At 34.8% G+C, this 15,305-nt stretch overlaps 1 protein-coding gene across 1 annotated transcript in view; it reads right to left on the reverse strand.

The window, feature by feature from the left end:
• Positions 1–195: 195 nt before the first annotated feature.
• Positions 196–15,305, reverse strand: part of LOC106470571 (MFS-type transporter SLC18B1-like) — a gene marked incomplete at its 3' end in the record, with an annotated part of 51,037 nt that continues 35,927 nt past the window's right edge. The window contains exons 6-12 of the mRNA XM_022399176.1: positions 13,018–13,105; positions 8,732–8,868; positions 8,216–8,314; positions 4,964–5,055; positions 3,519–3,614; positions 1,370–1,444; positions 196–289 (exon numbers count right to left, since the gene is read on the reverse strand). Of these exons, the coding sequence (XP_022254884.1) occupies positions 196–289; positions 1,370–1,444; positions 3,519–3,614; positions 4,964–5,055; positions 8,216–8,314; positions 8,732–8,868; positions 13,018–13,105 (681 nt within the window). The remainder of the gene's footprint in view (positions 290–1,369; positions 1,445–3,518; positions 3,615–4,963; positions 5,056–8,215; positions 8,315–8,731; positions 8,869–13,017; positions 13,106–15,305) is intronic.

Below are 15,305 nucleotides of genomic sequence, written 5' to 3' on the forward strand. Positions count from 1 at the left end.
ATCACATATTTACATGTGACTATAATATCAAGGATCACATATTTACATGTGACTATAATATCAAGGATCACATATTTACATGTGACTATAATATCAAGGATCACATATTTACATGTGACTGTAATATCAAGGATCACATGCTTACATGTGACTATAATATCAAGGATCACATGCTTACATGTGACTGTAACTTACCAGTATAGCTTCGAGGGTTACAAGTACCAGCGTACCATATTCATATCCTGTAGTGTCTAGAAGATAGCCTCCCAAAGAAGGTCCAATGAAAGCACTGTGTAAAATATAAAAATACAAAACAATATCAAGTTAAATATGAAACTTACGTTATACTGTTGTATTTTTAGAAATAGTTTACATATATATATATATATATGTGTGTGTGTGTGTGTATAGTGTTAAACGTTTAGGGTTAAAACAAAAATTAATAAATCTTATTCTAAAGATAATCCATTATGTGTGTGTCTGTGTGTTAACATCCATCACCCAGAGTTGGCTTGTCCGATTATGGTGAGCCCTAATTCACATACATTTGTTTTCTGTTTAAAGTAACTTAATATAACGAAATATACAAGGTTTCTAATCATTCAAGATCATAGTATGAGCAGACCATTTTAAAATCTAATATAAAATGCACAAGGTGTTCGTGAACAAAAAAACACATCAAAGAATCATGCAGGCTCTTACTTATAACTGGTAGATAAATACTGAAAGGAAGGAAGGAAACTTCTCGATGTTTAATATTAAATGAAATATAAGACTCGACGTAAACTGGGGAAGGCCACTGGGGACACGTTCCCCCAGATGTTTAATCCTGTAACGAAGTGCTCCTTCGCAAGGGGAACAAAGACTTGGATGTAATTTTCAGGGAAGTTACTGTTTCAACTTTGAATTAAATAGTCACAGTTAACATGGCAAATAAGTTACCCCTCGTTGACGCCCCCACAATTCCAATCTGTTCCGCCGCCTATGTATTCAAATGTTATAATCAAAATGGTTGATCACTATATCAATCAAACTCCAACAGGAAATATACAGGAAAGAAAATATGGCTAACCCTATTGATGACACACATGCGAACATGCCGTCAAATCATAATTTCTAAGTACATAAGAAATAAAATATGGCTTACCCTATTGATGACACACAAACAAACATGCCGTCAATCATAATTTCTAAATACATAAGGAAGAAAATATGGCTTACCCTATTGATGACACACAAACAAACATGCCGTCAATCATAATTTCTAAATACATAAGAAATACAATATGGCTTACCCTACTGATGACATACAAATAAACATGCCGTCAATCATAATTTCTAAATACATAAGAAATAAAATATGGCTTACCCTATTGATGACACACATGCGAACAAGCCACCAATCATTCCGTAAGTAGACACGTCGTCGGGAAAGCCGCGATCTCTTGAAGTAAAATAATAATAATAATCAAATATAAGAAATATAAAATCATTATAGCTCAAAAGACAGAAAACTGAATATAATAAGCCAATTAGCAGTTTCACCTATTACCCATAAACGCCCACATCACCATGGCCAATTAACTAACAATAATCGGCGCTGAATACTAATTAATATTACAGTGCTAACCTCAGGTAACTTGATGTACAATTTGTTCGCTTGTACTTCCCCAAGATAATTTTATAAGTGTGTTCATATATCGTGAAATGTGTTTATTTTTAGAAATTCTGGTAAAGATTATATAATTCTGTTATATTACATTATTATTACTTAAGTATCACAAACTCTGAAAAAAATTATATATATTTTGGCTTAAAGTCAACATCCCCAATCTCTGTTCTCAAAAATCATTTTTTTGGAGAACTCTAACAGCCAAGACGGTGAAATTATGTAAGGAATATTACCGTATGTTACTATTTAGAAGGCGTGTCGACCTCAGGCAATGGGGACGGAGGGAAGGAGTAGGGATGAGGATATCTCCAGAGACGATTACGTCATAGTTCCACGAAGTGGAACCACAATCATGATGAGATCATCATACATGCCTCAACATGTAATCAATGGCGAGATTTAATTATGATCTACAGTCGCTTTATGTATAAAATACTTCACTAATTCATTAGTTCTATATCTAATAATACTTTTTTTTTACATTTCCTGACCTTTTATATGTAAATCACTTATCTCCTGAAAAGAACGATTATTTAAAATGCAAACTTACGACAAGCATACTGTTTCACTAGTTTGTCTTTATCTATATAATTATGTTCTTGACAAAATATTGTTTCTTACGCTATAGGATAAAAAATACACAACCGATATTGATTTAACATACTTCTATGGTTTTAGTTTTTATATTTAAGCATGCTTTTTACAATTAATGTCCTGACAAGTACGCAAAAACAATCGACGTTTTCAGGACAAAAAATGTGTGAAATTAACTATTGGTTATGATATCTGCCTCATTCAAATAAATGATAATATGTATGTTATAATAGTTGTCTCGTTGAAATAATAGTTTTTTTTTCGGCAATAGGTTGCGTACTATAAACCATCAGATTCACTTATCCAATAAGTCATGCCCGGCCCAAACGTGTTAAGAGTTTGCAGTTGGAACAATAGATATCTATAAAATCTAAACACCTACCAGTTTAAGGTTTAGACATATTACTAAACGTTTTCAAAGTGGCTCAGATAAGTCGGTGGTTCAATGAGTTATTAAATGAAATTTCAAAATATTTTACCTGGAGGTATTATTTTGTTTTTGTTTTCGAGCCAGGGTTGCCATTTAAGTGTTCATCACAACAAATGATTTGATTTTACTAACTAGCTCAAAAATGCAATTTCTGAAGAACGTTTTTCAGTTATATATTCACGTTACAATTTTGTGGCCATGTAAATGGATATAACTTAGATTTCAAAGGATGATAAGTTTCGTCACTATGTTAATTTTCACATAAAAGCAATAGTACACGTGAAGCCTCACGTGATTTAATTGGATAGATCTAACACTGAAACTGTTCTGATTGGATCATGTATGACTTTGAAACTGTTCTGATTGGATCATGCACGACTTTGAAACTGTTCTGATTGGATCATGCATGACTTTGAAACTGTTCTGATTGGATCATGCACGACTTTGAAACTGTTAACCTTCTTGAGAACGATACCTTCGATTATTTCAGAATATAAGTTAGAGGTAATTGTATATAAAAAACAACAAAAGATATCCAATAATTCTCATTAAATCTATCTTTACACGCTAGAGGAGTTTACTATCGACTAAACCAGTGATTTTCCTCCCTCTAATTGTTTAGAGTCCAGTTGTAACTTGTTGATCAGTGAATAATCTGGGTAAGGCGTGACGCCATCCCTAATTTTGAATCACCGACCATAGGTAGACAATCGGCCTGTAGCAACTGCTTTTACTTTTTACTTCAAAAATCAATAGAACGTTTCTATAATTACGTCAAAATCTCCACCCACTTTACAGAAAATACAGTAGTCGTCAACTTACGTGGCATCCTGTAATGCTATCGCGAAGGTGCAGACCAATTTTGCAGACAGTCCTAGTCCTAGAAGGGATAGTGCAAGAATGATCAACCAGAGGTCACTGAAAGAAAACAAATGAATTTATTTACATAATTATTTAACAGGAAACAAAGATAATACTTTCTTAGTATATTCTTAAAACAGATAAATAAAATCATTTTTTGAAACTATGGATACAACTTTTACCTCTATTTAAATCTACAGAAGCAGCACCCCCAGTAGCTCAGATCAAGGTCTGAAGACTCATAACGCCAAAATTCTGGTTTCGATACTCGTGATAGGCACAGCACAGATAGCTCATTGTGCTGCTTTGTGCTTAACAGCAAACTAACTCTCTGTCATTTTACATTTTGTGTTGCCACCTTCCAAGTCCAGAAAGTAAGTATTTGAAATACCAAGTGGATTGCAACCTTTCAGGTTTTTCAGCGCCCTCTTGGCAAAAGTTTAATATCATGTACTCTGTGTAAAACGTTTCAATAAAATAGCTGAAATAATAATTATTCGATCTTCTTTGAACTAATTATATTGAACAAAGTTTACGGTTTCAAGTTCGTATTTACAGCTCAATCGCTTAAGTAACTTAATTTTACTGCATGCGCTAGGGGTCAACACAGTTTACTGAAATTTTTAGCACAACGTTTCTGGTAAATTTAGTTTCATATATAGGAGTTAATATACGTGAACCTCTCTTACGTATTTAATATATAAATATTGAAAGCACCACGAGGTTTGAAGTACCGTTTGTTTCTCTTCTCGATTTTCGCTGGCTGAATACTGATTTTGAGGGTTATATGTTAATATCAAAAAGTTTCAGACATTTACTGCTTCCTATATGTGCTACCAACAACCACAAACCAGAATTTAAAAAATGATAATGTAAACCTGGTGGTGTTTTGAATATGCACATATATAAATGAAAGTCGATTTTATTTTTATGTGCAAACTTATCAGTGTTAAGTCTGTGTGTCGCTGGGCAACATATATGAGAAGCATGGCACATTACTTATATTGTGTCCTTTCTGCAGTACTTGGGAGATTTGCAACGTCATACAAAGGATTTATATGCTAACATAAATTATAGTTCAACAAGTTCATCTAATTCACGCCAAAACAGCTGTTCAAGTAATTTATAATAGAAATAACGTCTCGGCCATTATTATGTCTGTCGTATCCTAAGCAGGCATGATAAAACAGCTGTATATATCAGGTTTCAAAACTGACTTTAAATTATACTTTTCGCACGTTTCACCGTGCACTGTTTTATTACATTGATGTAGTTTTATTTTCCTTTCGGTTGATATAACAAAACCAATTTTCTAACCCGTGACGTTCATGGACCCTTGAAAAGGCGTTGAGTAGAATAAAAACATTAAATTCAAACTTAACTATATAAATGAAATGAAATCTTACGCTTCAAAGTTGAAGAATGGTACCGGGCCCACCAGAAGCAGACTAATAAAACAGATGACACAGCCTACAAGACACAGCAAACGTGGGTTTGACTAAAGAAATAAAAATGTCAAGTAAATTTCATGTTTTTAAATTTAGCTGAAAGCTCTGAATAAGGTATTTCATTTTTGGTGCAATATCCAAGTAAGAAATTAAAAATCAAATAGATTTTCGACCGTATTTTTATAATGCGTGCAATAAAGGGTTAACGATATTTTTATTATTGTCGTGGGGGGGATTTGTACCGTAGAGTTAAGACTGCATATTCACCCCCTTGAGTATTTTGAATAGCAATCATATAAAACACCATATATGCTCTTGTCACAGCTGCAATGACAACTTGGCGGGTGAGAGGAGAGAGGGTATACTTTTAACACATATATTCCGGCTCTATGCTTTATTCCTGTAATTCGCATAATACTTCCTTCCTCAAAGTTCGTGTAACTCGCATGACACTGGAAAACAAAAACAATTACTACTGGAGAAAACTAAAGTGATGGTAACGTGATGGTGCTGGTTTCTAAAACGTAGTCAGAATTTGTCCATCTCATCTAGATTCTAAGTTATTGTAATATCTCAATATTTTATCAGCATGATGTGAAATACCATACAATCAACTCAGTACAATAGATTTGTGCTGTGAAATTGAATTTACTTGGACAGTTTAATGGGTAAAACACATACATTTTTGACAACTTTAAACCTTGACTGTGTTGTATTGGTGTAAAATTCAAATGTATTCTTCTTGTTTTCGATATGTTTGTAATGAATTGCACCACTTTTGCTTCATTCCCACGCTCACTTTCCATGCCCAGGAATTATGAAACCCTCACATGCTCAGTTTGCTAGAACATTCGAGAACTCCTTCGTCTAAGAATAAAAGGGGTGGAGTCAGACGCCTCTCTCTCAGTTGCCCCTCACTCACTCAGTTGATCACTTCGTCTCGTTCCACACACAGTCAAAACAAAGTTCGATCTTCTTCCTCGCATCATACCCGCGATATAATCAAATTCTGCAAAACTTTGTTTTTTAAAATATTTTAAACTCCAGTTCTTTAAACGTAAATTATTTTATATTTTCTAGAAATTCAATTGAAATGTTGGCTACCTCCACTCCTAGCAAAGTCTGAAAGTGCAAAAACCACCCAAACAGTTTCTGCTACCTTTGTGGAAAATATATTACAGTTTTACCAAGGCAATACATCACACACAAGGTAAAGGTAGCTTACTACCACTATTCTGCGTGTAAAATTGGGGACCAAAAACAAACAAAAAACTTTGAGCTCCACACGTGTGTTGTAAAGTTTGCACATCTGGCTTGACACAGTGGCTGAATAAGAAGAGAGCAAGTATGCTATTTGCAGTTGCCATGATATGCTGTGAGCCCAAAGATCACCTGACTGACTGCTATTTTTGCATGACTAATATTTCTGGATATTCAAGCAAAACTAAACAGTACATTAAATATCCAGATATTGCATCTCATATGGAGCCAGTATCTCATAGGGGTGGTCTTCCAGTGCCACATCCACCAGCAAATTTAGAAACAAAAGAGTTATCCTCTTCATATAGTACTTTTATTCCTGTGACACCTCAACATAAACTGCCTCATCTGATCACACAAGAACAGCTAAATGATCTGATTCATGACTTGTCTTTATCAAAGCAGCATCGAGAATTTCTTGGCTTTCGTTTACAGCTATGGAATTTATTAGCTCCAGGAACAAGAGTTTCAATTTACAGAAGTCACCATTAAAGTCTGCTTTTTACTAGCATACAAGATACCTTGTGTTTCTGTACAAATGTTGATGCACTAATGGAAGAATTAGGTACTGAACATCACTCAAGAATGGAGACTTTTTATCGACTCATCTAAAGTTAGTTTAAAAGCTGTACTTTTGCACAATGGAAACTCTAAGCCATCGATTCCTGTTGCTCATGCTGTGAACATGAAATAAGCTTATCAAAGTATGCAGATTATACTTGATATCAATCAAATATGATCACCATAGGTTTAATGTATGTAGTTATTGCACTCCTACTAGGCCTGCAGAGTGGGTATACCAAACATTGTTGCTTTTTGTGTCTCTGGGACAACCGAGATGATAAAATAATTTAAAAGAGAATAAATGGCCAGTAGAAGAGGGTTACATACCAGGGAAAAAGAATACCGAGTATCAACCTTTAGTGAATCCTCAAAATGTGTTTCCGCCCCCACTTCATATTAAACTGGGACTAATGAAGAATTTTGTACAAATAATGAAAAAATATGGTAATGGTTTCAGATGTATGTCTGACAAGTTTCCAAAAATCAGTGAATCAAAAAACAAAAAGGAGGTTTCTTTGTTGGGCTACAGATTCGGGAAGTGCTGATGGATGATGATTTTGAAACAGTATCCAATCAGAAAGAACTTGCTGCCTGGAAATCATTCAAATTGGCTGTCAAAAATTTCTAGGAAATCACAGAGATGAAACTATGCTGTGATGATTGATGATATGCTCGAGAACTACAAGGAAGATAGGGTCTAGGATGTCGGTAAAGATGCACTTCTTACACTCCTATTTAGACTTCTTTCTAAATGATCTGGATGCAGTGAGTGATGAGCATGCTGAGCACCTCCACCAAGATATTTCTACAATGGAACAGTGATATCAAATACGATGGAATCCTGCGATGATGGGAGATTACTGTTGGTTCTTACAGCGTGAAACTGAGAACACACAGAAAAGTCGCAATAAATCAAGCAGATATTTTGTAATAAAAAATAACACCACGATGAACGTTTTGAACATACCCTCAATGTATTTTCAGTATATAACCTTATATACTCATTACTTTTTAAACTGGTATTGTTACTATGTATTGTTTTTGAACATTCTTAAATGCAATTTTCAATTAATATAAAAAATTATTTAAAAAAAGTTGTTATTTTCACGATATATAAGAATATTCTGAATAAATGTATTATAACTCAAAAACCAGAGGTGATGAATAATTTTCAACATGATTTTTAGAATCAGCAACGTGAATTACTCAGACACAGTTGCATTTTTCCTAGTAGCAGAGAGAAAAACTTTTTGTTGTCTGATACAATACCTCCTCGAGGTTCATGTAACTCGCATAATACTTCCTCAAGCATCTTATTAATCGTACATATGCCAATAAAAAATACATTATTATCAGTATTTTGCAAAACAGAGGTTTTTAACTTACTCCTTTATCACATAAATATCCCCAAAACGGTGTAGTACAGGCATACACTCCTCCAACAGCAACGAATATCATTCCAAGAACAGCTGGCGTTAAATTGAACTAAATAATAATAATAAAACTATATCATTTGTTCAGATGAAACACACTAGTCATGAGTGAAAATATGTTCTCACACTTCTTGTAAAAAACCCTTTTTTTATATGAAGATGTACACTTCTGCGTTATTGTATACTACCATCGGGAGGTATTCAGTACATTAAAACTTAACAAAGTTTTTCAAAACAGACTTGTACTTTAAGATGCAATGTGTTCCTAGGATAGACTGAAAAACAGTTATGAAAACTGACCCTTTCTTAATATAATACTATTGTTTTAAGCATCGATTTTAGCTAGGGAACGTTTTGAAAGCAATTGGGATAATAAGTTGGAATCTAAGGTGATTTTGTTGTTCCCTTTTCTTAAATTAAACGTACGAGTTTATCCTTCACGTTAAAATCTTTATTAAATGGTACTTACCTTCCTGAGATGGGGTTCTAGGGTGGCGTCATTGTACCCAAAGAAAATAAAGCCACTAATGAGCACCATGACACACATCACCATCTTGGGTTTTAGAAGTAAACTTTTGTATCCAGCACTTGTGTAAACTCCATCCTCTAGAATAGAACCACGTGGTGAAGTTAAAGTCTCATGTATCACTTCTCAATAAATGTATTGGTATTTACTTATAACTAATTAGATGGTAAGCTTTTAATATTCACATGATTACGGCCTTTAATCATGGATTTTAATTTAGTATCGTCCAGAACAAAAACATTCAACTTTATTCAGACCTTCTGAAGACTACTAACAGATCCCCATATTAACTTTATTCACACTGTACTAACAGATCCCCATATTTAACTTTATTCACACTGTAATAACACGTCCCCATATTTAACTTTATTCACACTGTAATAACACATCCTCATATTTAACTTTATCCACACTGTACTAATAGATCCCCATATTTAACTTTATTCACACTGTACGAACACGTCCTCATATTTAACTTTATTCACACTGTACTAATAGATCCCAGTATTTAACTTTATTCACACTGTACTAATAGATCCCAGTATTTAACTTTTTGGGATCTATTAGTACAGTGTGAAGTATTTAACTTTAATCCACACTGTACTAATAGATCCCAGTATTTAACTTTATTCACACTGTACTAATAGATCCCAGTATTTAACTTTATTCACACTGTACTAGTAGATCCCAGTATTTAACTTTATTCACACTGTACTAGTAGATCCCAGTATTTAACTTTATTCACACTGTACTAGTAGATCCCAGTATTTAACTTTATCCACACTGTACTAATAGATCATAGTATTTAACTTTATTCACACTGTACTAATAGATCCCAGTATTTAACTTTATTCACACTGTACTAATAGATCCCAGTATTTAACTTTATTCACACTGTACTAATAGATCCCAGTATTTGACTTTATTCACACTGTACTAGTAGATCCCAGTATTTAACTTTATCCACACTGTACTAATAGATCCCAGTATTTAACTTTATTCACACTGTACTAATAGATCCCAGTATTTAACTTTATTCACACTGTACTAATAGATCCCAGTATTTGACTTTATTCACACTGTACTAATAGATTCCCATATTTAATTCTTATATCCTCTGACGAATATGCTATCGTCCGGTGGAAGTATTTTTGATAAATAAAACGATTACAGAACACGTTGTTTCAATTTATCATGATCAAAATAGAAAGGCTTTCAAACTAAAGTATCATACAAGGTATATTTACTTATGCACGTGTATATATATATATAATATAAACCTTCCTACAACTGTCTGCAGGCAGTGAAGGGTGATTTGTTTGTTAGTTATGAATCTCTCGCAAAGCTACACGATTTATTTTAGCAGTGAAAGACTAGAGGGAAGGAAGCTAGTCATCACCACTCACCGCCAACTCTTGGCCTACTCTTTTACTAACGAATAGTAGGATTGATTGTCACATTTATAACGCCCCCACGACTGAAAGGGTGAGCATATTTGGTGGGACGGGGATTCGAACTCGCGACCCGCAGATTGCGAGTCGAGCGCCCTAACCACCTTGGCCATGCCGGACCGTGAAGTGTGATACTGATGTTGTGGGTTCCACATCTTGCTCACGTTTTTTTTTTTTTCTATATATTTTTTCTTATTTTACTCTCTTATTATTATTTTTTCTTTACGTGTGAGGCTTTGAGAACGAAACTTCAGACTGATAGACGGTGTATCCCCACCGTTAGGTGATTCCTACTTCTTCAGTCACCCCCCAAAACCAGGAAACATCTTACACTCCACATTATAGCCCGTGTCCTGGTGACTTTGTTTTGTTGTGCAGGGTTTTTAAGTGTTTTAAGTGATATGTATACTTATATCGATAATATAACAAATAAATTACTTATTGTCGATTTGACAGTGTCTGAACTTTTGAAATGCTGTAAGATTTTATAATTGCTAGTTTAGCTTTTGCTTAAACAAAGTATTGGTTAGTTTTTCACTGTGAAATGCTATCTAATTTGAATAACAATACATATGTTTAGCTTACGTTTGCCACCTCTGTTGTGATACATCATGAACAGTCGTGTGTTTAACTCTCAAACTTGGGTTTCGCCCACCCAAGAATCGTATTCGCTGCGAGTTTAAGACATCCCCAAGCAGCTGTGCATTGAACAATGTTGATATGTTACTTCGCACGTGCTGTTGTCGTATCCATTACGTCAGTTTCAAGACCATGTAATAACTATTGGGCCAACTGACCTCCCTTCCTGTTGCTAGTTTAAGAGTTTAATAAACCCCACCTGTTTACTGTACCGTGTTCGAGTAGCGTATAAGATGTATCTTAACAACCGAGCCCGGCTAATAAATCCTGTCACTGATCTATAGTCCTGTGTAGCGGCTTGTAACAGGTAAAAGATATACCCGAAAAGGTACTATTACATATCTTCGATTTAAAATTTCGTAATGGACTAATTCAGAATATAATGGAGAAAAAAATCTGTATTCCGTTGGAATTTACTCAGTCTTTTAGGACTTGTAACTCTAGAATTCTGTACTTGATTATATAATTATAATATTATACTTAATTATAACAATTTGTTTTATTAGTGCAAAGCTACACAATGGGCTATCTGCACTCTGCCAACCGTGTGGTATCGAACCCCGGATTTTAGCATTGTAAGTCCCTAAGTTTACCACTGATCCACCGGGGGTCATTATATTAACCATGTTGCTTGTTTATAATACTAGAGCCCGCCAGTGGCTCAGCGGTAAGTCTGAAGGCTTCTAACGCTAAAAACCGGGTTTAGATACCCGTGGTAGGCACAGCACAGATAGCCCATTGTATAGCTTTTCGTTTAACAACATATGAAATTAGTACTAAAGATTACACATTCATGTACGTCGTATGAACCTAAACATCGTTTATTTAAAACTAATTAGTTAAATTTCCCACAGCTTTGTATTCACAACTAAAGTTTTCATTTCACAAACGTTAGTTGCTTCTTATAATACTTCATTCAGGTGCTTACGTCATTTGTGTTTTTTTTCCATGATTGATGAGGTAAAATGTTTGTTTCAAAAATTATAACAAGGCTACAAAAGGACTACCTGCGCGTAACCGTTCCTAATTTTGAACTCACTGAGTAGAGAATAGGCAACAAGCTACCGCACCCACCGCCAACTCTTGACTATTTGAATAGTGGAATTTGATCGCATCTTTGGCAAAGCGTCACGAATCATGAGTTGTTCCTAATTTTGAAATCACACAGTAGAGGAAAGGCAACAAGCTACAGGACCCACCGCCAACTGGGTTTATTTTGTGGCAATCAATATTTTCAAGTCTAAGTCAGTCTAATTATAAAACTCGTACATTTTGTTTGCAGGTAATAACTGTCATTCTTTATTTACCACTGAAAATTCTCGTTTTTTATATATTCATTTACGTATGAGCCCCCCAGTAGCGCAGCGGTATGTCTGCGGACTTACAACGCTAGAATCCGGGTTTCGATACCCGTTGTGGGCAGAGCACAGATAGTCCATTGTGTAGCTTTGTGCTTAATTAAAAACAAACAAAACTTACGTATGAAAACTACTTTTAGGGTAAAGTGTTTTCTCTAGGTTCCGTTAGGGTAAGTAATATCTATAAAAAAATATATATATTAAACCGAATAAAATCTGTATATTGGATGGGCTATCAATAGTTCGATTTTAGTTTGCTTGTTTGATTCGGCGCAAAAATGCACAATGCGTTATCTGTCAATTCCAGTTAAGTTGGGTGAAAGATTTGTTGTGGAAGTTAGCGTGTGTTAATCGAATTACTTCCATTTCTCTAGGGCCGAGCATAGCCCAGTGGTTAGGGTGTCGTTCTGTGTAGATATGTATCCAAGGTTCAAGTACAGTTATCCCTCACAAACAACACAATCGTTCTCAGTACTGTAAGGCCGTGGATACATCAAACTTCACTATTTTAGTACGACGAAAGTAACCCAAGTGTTGGCAGTAGTTGGTCTTCTTTCAACAAATCTCTCATTTCAAATTTAAAGACGTTAGCGCATATAGGCTTCGTGTAGCTTTGTATGAAATCCAATAAACAATTTCTCTAATAAAACATAAAGTTTTTTTATGCGACGAATCCTGTCGTATTATGTCGTTTAACCATTCAAAAATTTAATATGTTCTTTGTTCATTTTAGGCTTATTTGTTATACTTTGTTTTCGAGTGTAATAAACAAAAAATATACCGATATCTGGCAGAATGAAGAATATCATGACTGAAGAAAGTAGCAAAAGTAAACCCAACACTAAAAATGGTAGAACATAGCCTCCAACCTAGAAAAAGAAAAAAATAAGAAAGAGGATTAAAAAAAATGTATATACTTACAATAAAAATAGCCATTAAGAATTAAAGACAACTTAACTTTTATTATGTTATTTGAACTGCACAGAAATCTACTGTAAAATGATGAATGACGAACGAGCATCATTAACTGACATCATTGGTCTGTGATCCTTCTGTCATTTCGGAATGTCGTATCTGCTGTTGTTGGTGTATCAGTCAACATTCACCTAACTGATAACACGTTCAGTCAACCTAGTAAGAATGTCAGGAAAACCCGGATGTCCCTCTTGAAAACATTAAAACAACTTATTGGTTAAAGTCCTAAGTGAAGACCCCAGACCAGCATTCCTGTCAAGGAGACCCAGGTCGGAATCCTGGCCTCTTCCACTGTAACAGCCAGGACAGAATTTCGGCCTCTTCCACTAAAAACAGTCCTCAGGACTTCTCTAAACACAACAACAGATTAGCAGTCGAAACAGAGGATATAAGCAAGATAGTAAGTTGTGCCTAGTAAACAATAAAAGTATCTAACAAATAATTAGAATTACGTGATTGTTTTGGCTACTAAACATAACAAGAATGAATAGACGCTCGACAAAACCTCACGTAAGGTAAAAGCTGTTTACGAAATTAACCTTAAAAGAAAAGCATCAGGGTAGTTGAGGTTAATAATCCAGGGTGACCAACAAATGAGTTTGTGTTTTATATAATCTGACTGACTTACTACAAACTTTGATATAAATTCATTAAATATACAAGACATATTTAATATATATATGCTTTTAACAGTAATAAATACAAACAAACAAGTTATACTGTTCATAACAAATTTATAACAGTACTACAGAGTACTAATTCTGTCACAGATACACGTTCCGTTTAATCTTTACAGGCCCGGCTCGTAATCTGAGGGTCGCGGGTTCGAATCCCCGTCCCACCAAACATGCTCGCCCTTTCAGCCGTGGGGGAGTTATAATGTGACGGTCAATCCCACTATTCGTTGGTAAAAGAGTAGCCCAAGAGTTGGCGGTGGGTGGTGATGACTAGCTGCCATCTCTCTAGTCTTTCACTACTAAAATAGGGACGGCTAGCGCAGATAGCCCTTGTGGAGCTTTGCGCGAAATTCAAAACAAACATAATATTTACAACAATGGCACAAATAAATAAGATATATGTGTTAAGCATGGCAATTATAACCTTTTTCTACCTCCCCCGTGACAGTTGTTGATCTTAGTTTCTTTATATTAAATCGGTTTCCAGTAATGTTAATTATGTTGATACATGAGGGCCAGGATTTGTATTCGTTCAAACAAGATGACTGCATTAATTCTGAGTTGATTAAGAAAAAACTTGGAAAGTTTAAAATACCTTTAAGGGTTTTGAAGGAGGTTAAAGATTGGATTTATGAGCCACTTGCTACTATTTTTTGTCAGTCCTTGAATAGTGGGCAGGTACCAGAGGATTGGAAGTTAGCTAATGTAACTCCTCTTTTCAAGACAAGTGATAAAAATTGTCCCAGTAATTATAGACCCATTAGTCTTACATCAGCTGTGGGAAAAGTTTTGGAAAGTCTGTTATAAGATGCTTTGCAAAGTTATTTAACAAAGTTTGGAATTTTATTGGATAGTCAACATGATTTCACTGAGGGAAAATCTTGCCTTACAAATCTTTTGACATTCTTTGAAAAGTTTACTGCGTATGTGGATGAGGGTAAGGGTGTAGATTTGGTGTATCTGGATTTTCAGAAAGCATTTGATAAGGCGCCATATAGAAGGCTTGTAAAAATATCTCTATAGGTGTGGGAATAAGTTAGCAAATTGGATAGAAAAGTGGCTGGATGGAAGAAAGCAGAGGGTTGTTACAAATGGATTTCAGTCAAACTGGATTAATGTCACAAGTGGGGTACCTCAGAGCTCAGTATTAGGACCTTTGCTTTTTGATTTACATCAATGACATAGATGAGGAAATAGTCAATAAATTACTTAAATTTGCAGATGATATTAAGGTCTTGGGTGTTGCTAGCTGTAATAAATGGTAGATGGGTTTTAATTATAATAAATGCAAGATAATGTATGTGGGTTATCATAATTTTAATTATAAGTGTAATTTGGATGGAAATAACCTTAACAGTGTTATGAAGGAAAGGGATCTTGGTGTAATAGTTGATCAGTCTCTAAAACTATCCAAGCA

Source organism: Limulus polyphemus, unplaced genomic scaffold, assembly GCF_000517525.1.
Source record: "Limulus polyphemus unplaced genomic scaffold, Limulus_polyphemus-2.1.2 Scaffold4090, whole genome shotgun sequence".
Classification (NCBI taxonomy): domain Eukaryota; kingdom Metazoa; phylum Arthropoda; class Merostomata; order Xiphosura; family Limulidae; genus Limulus; species Limulus polyphemus.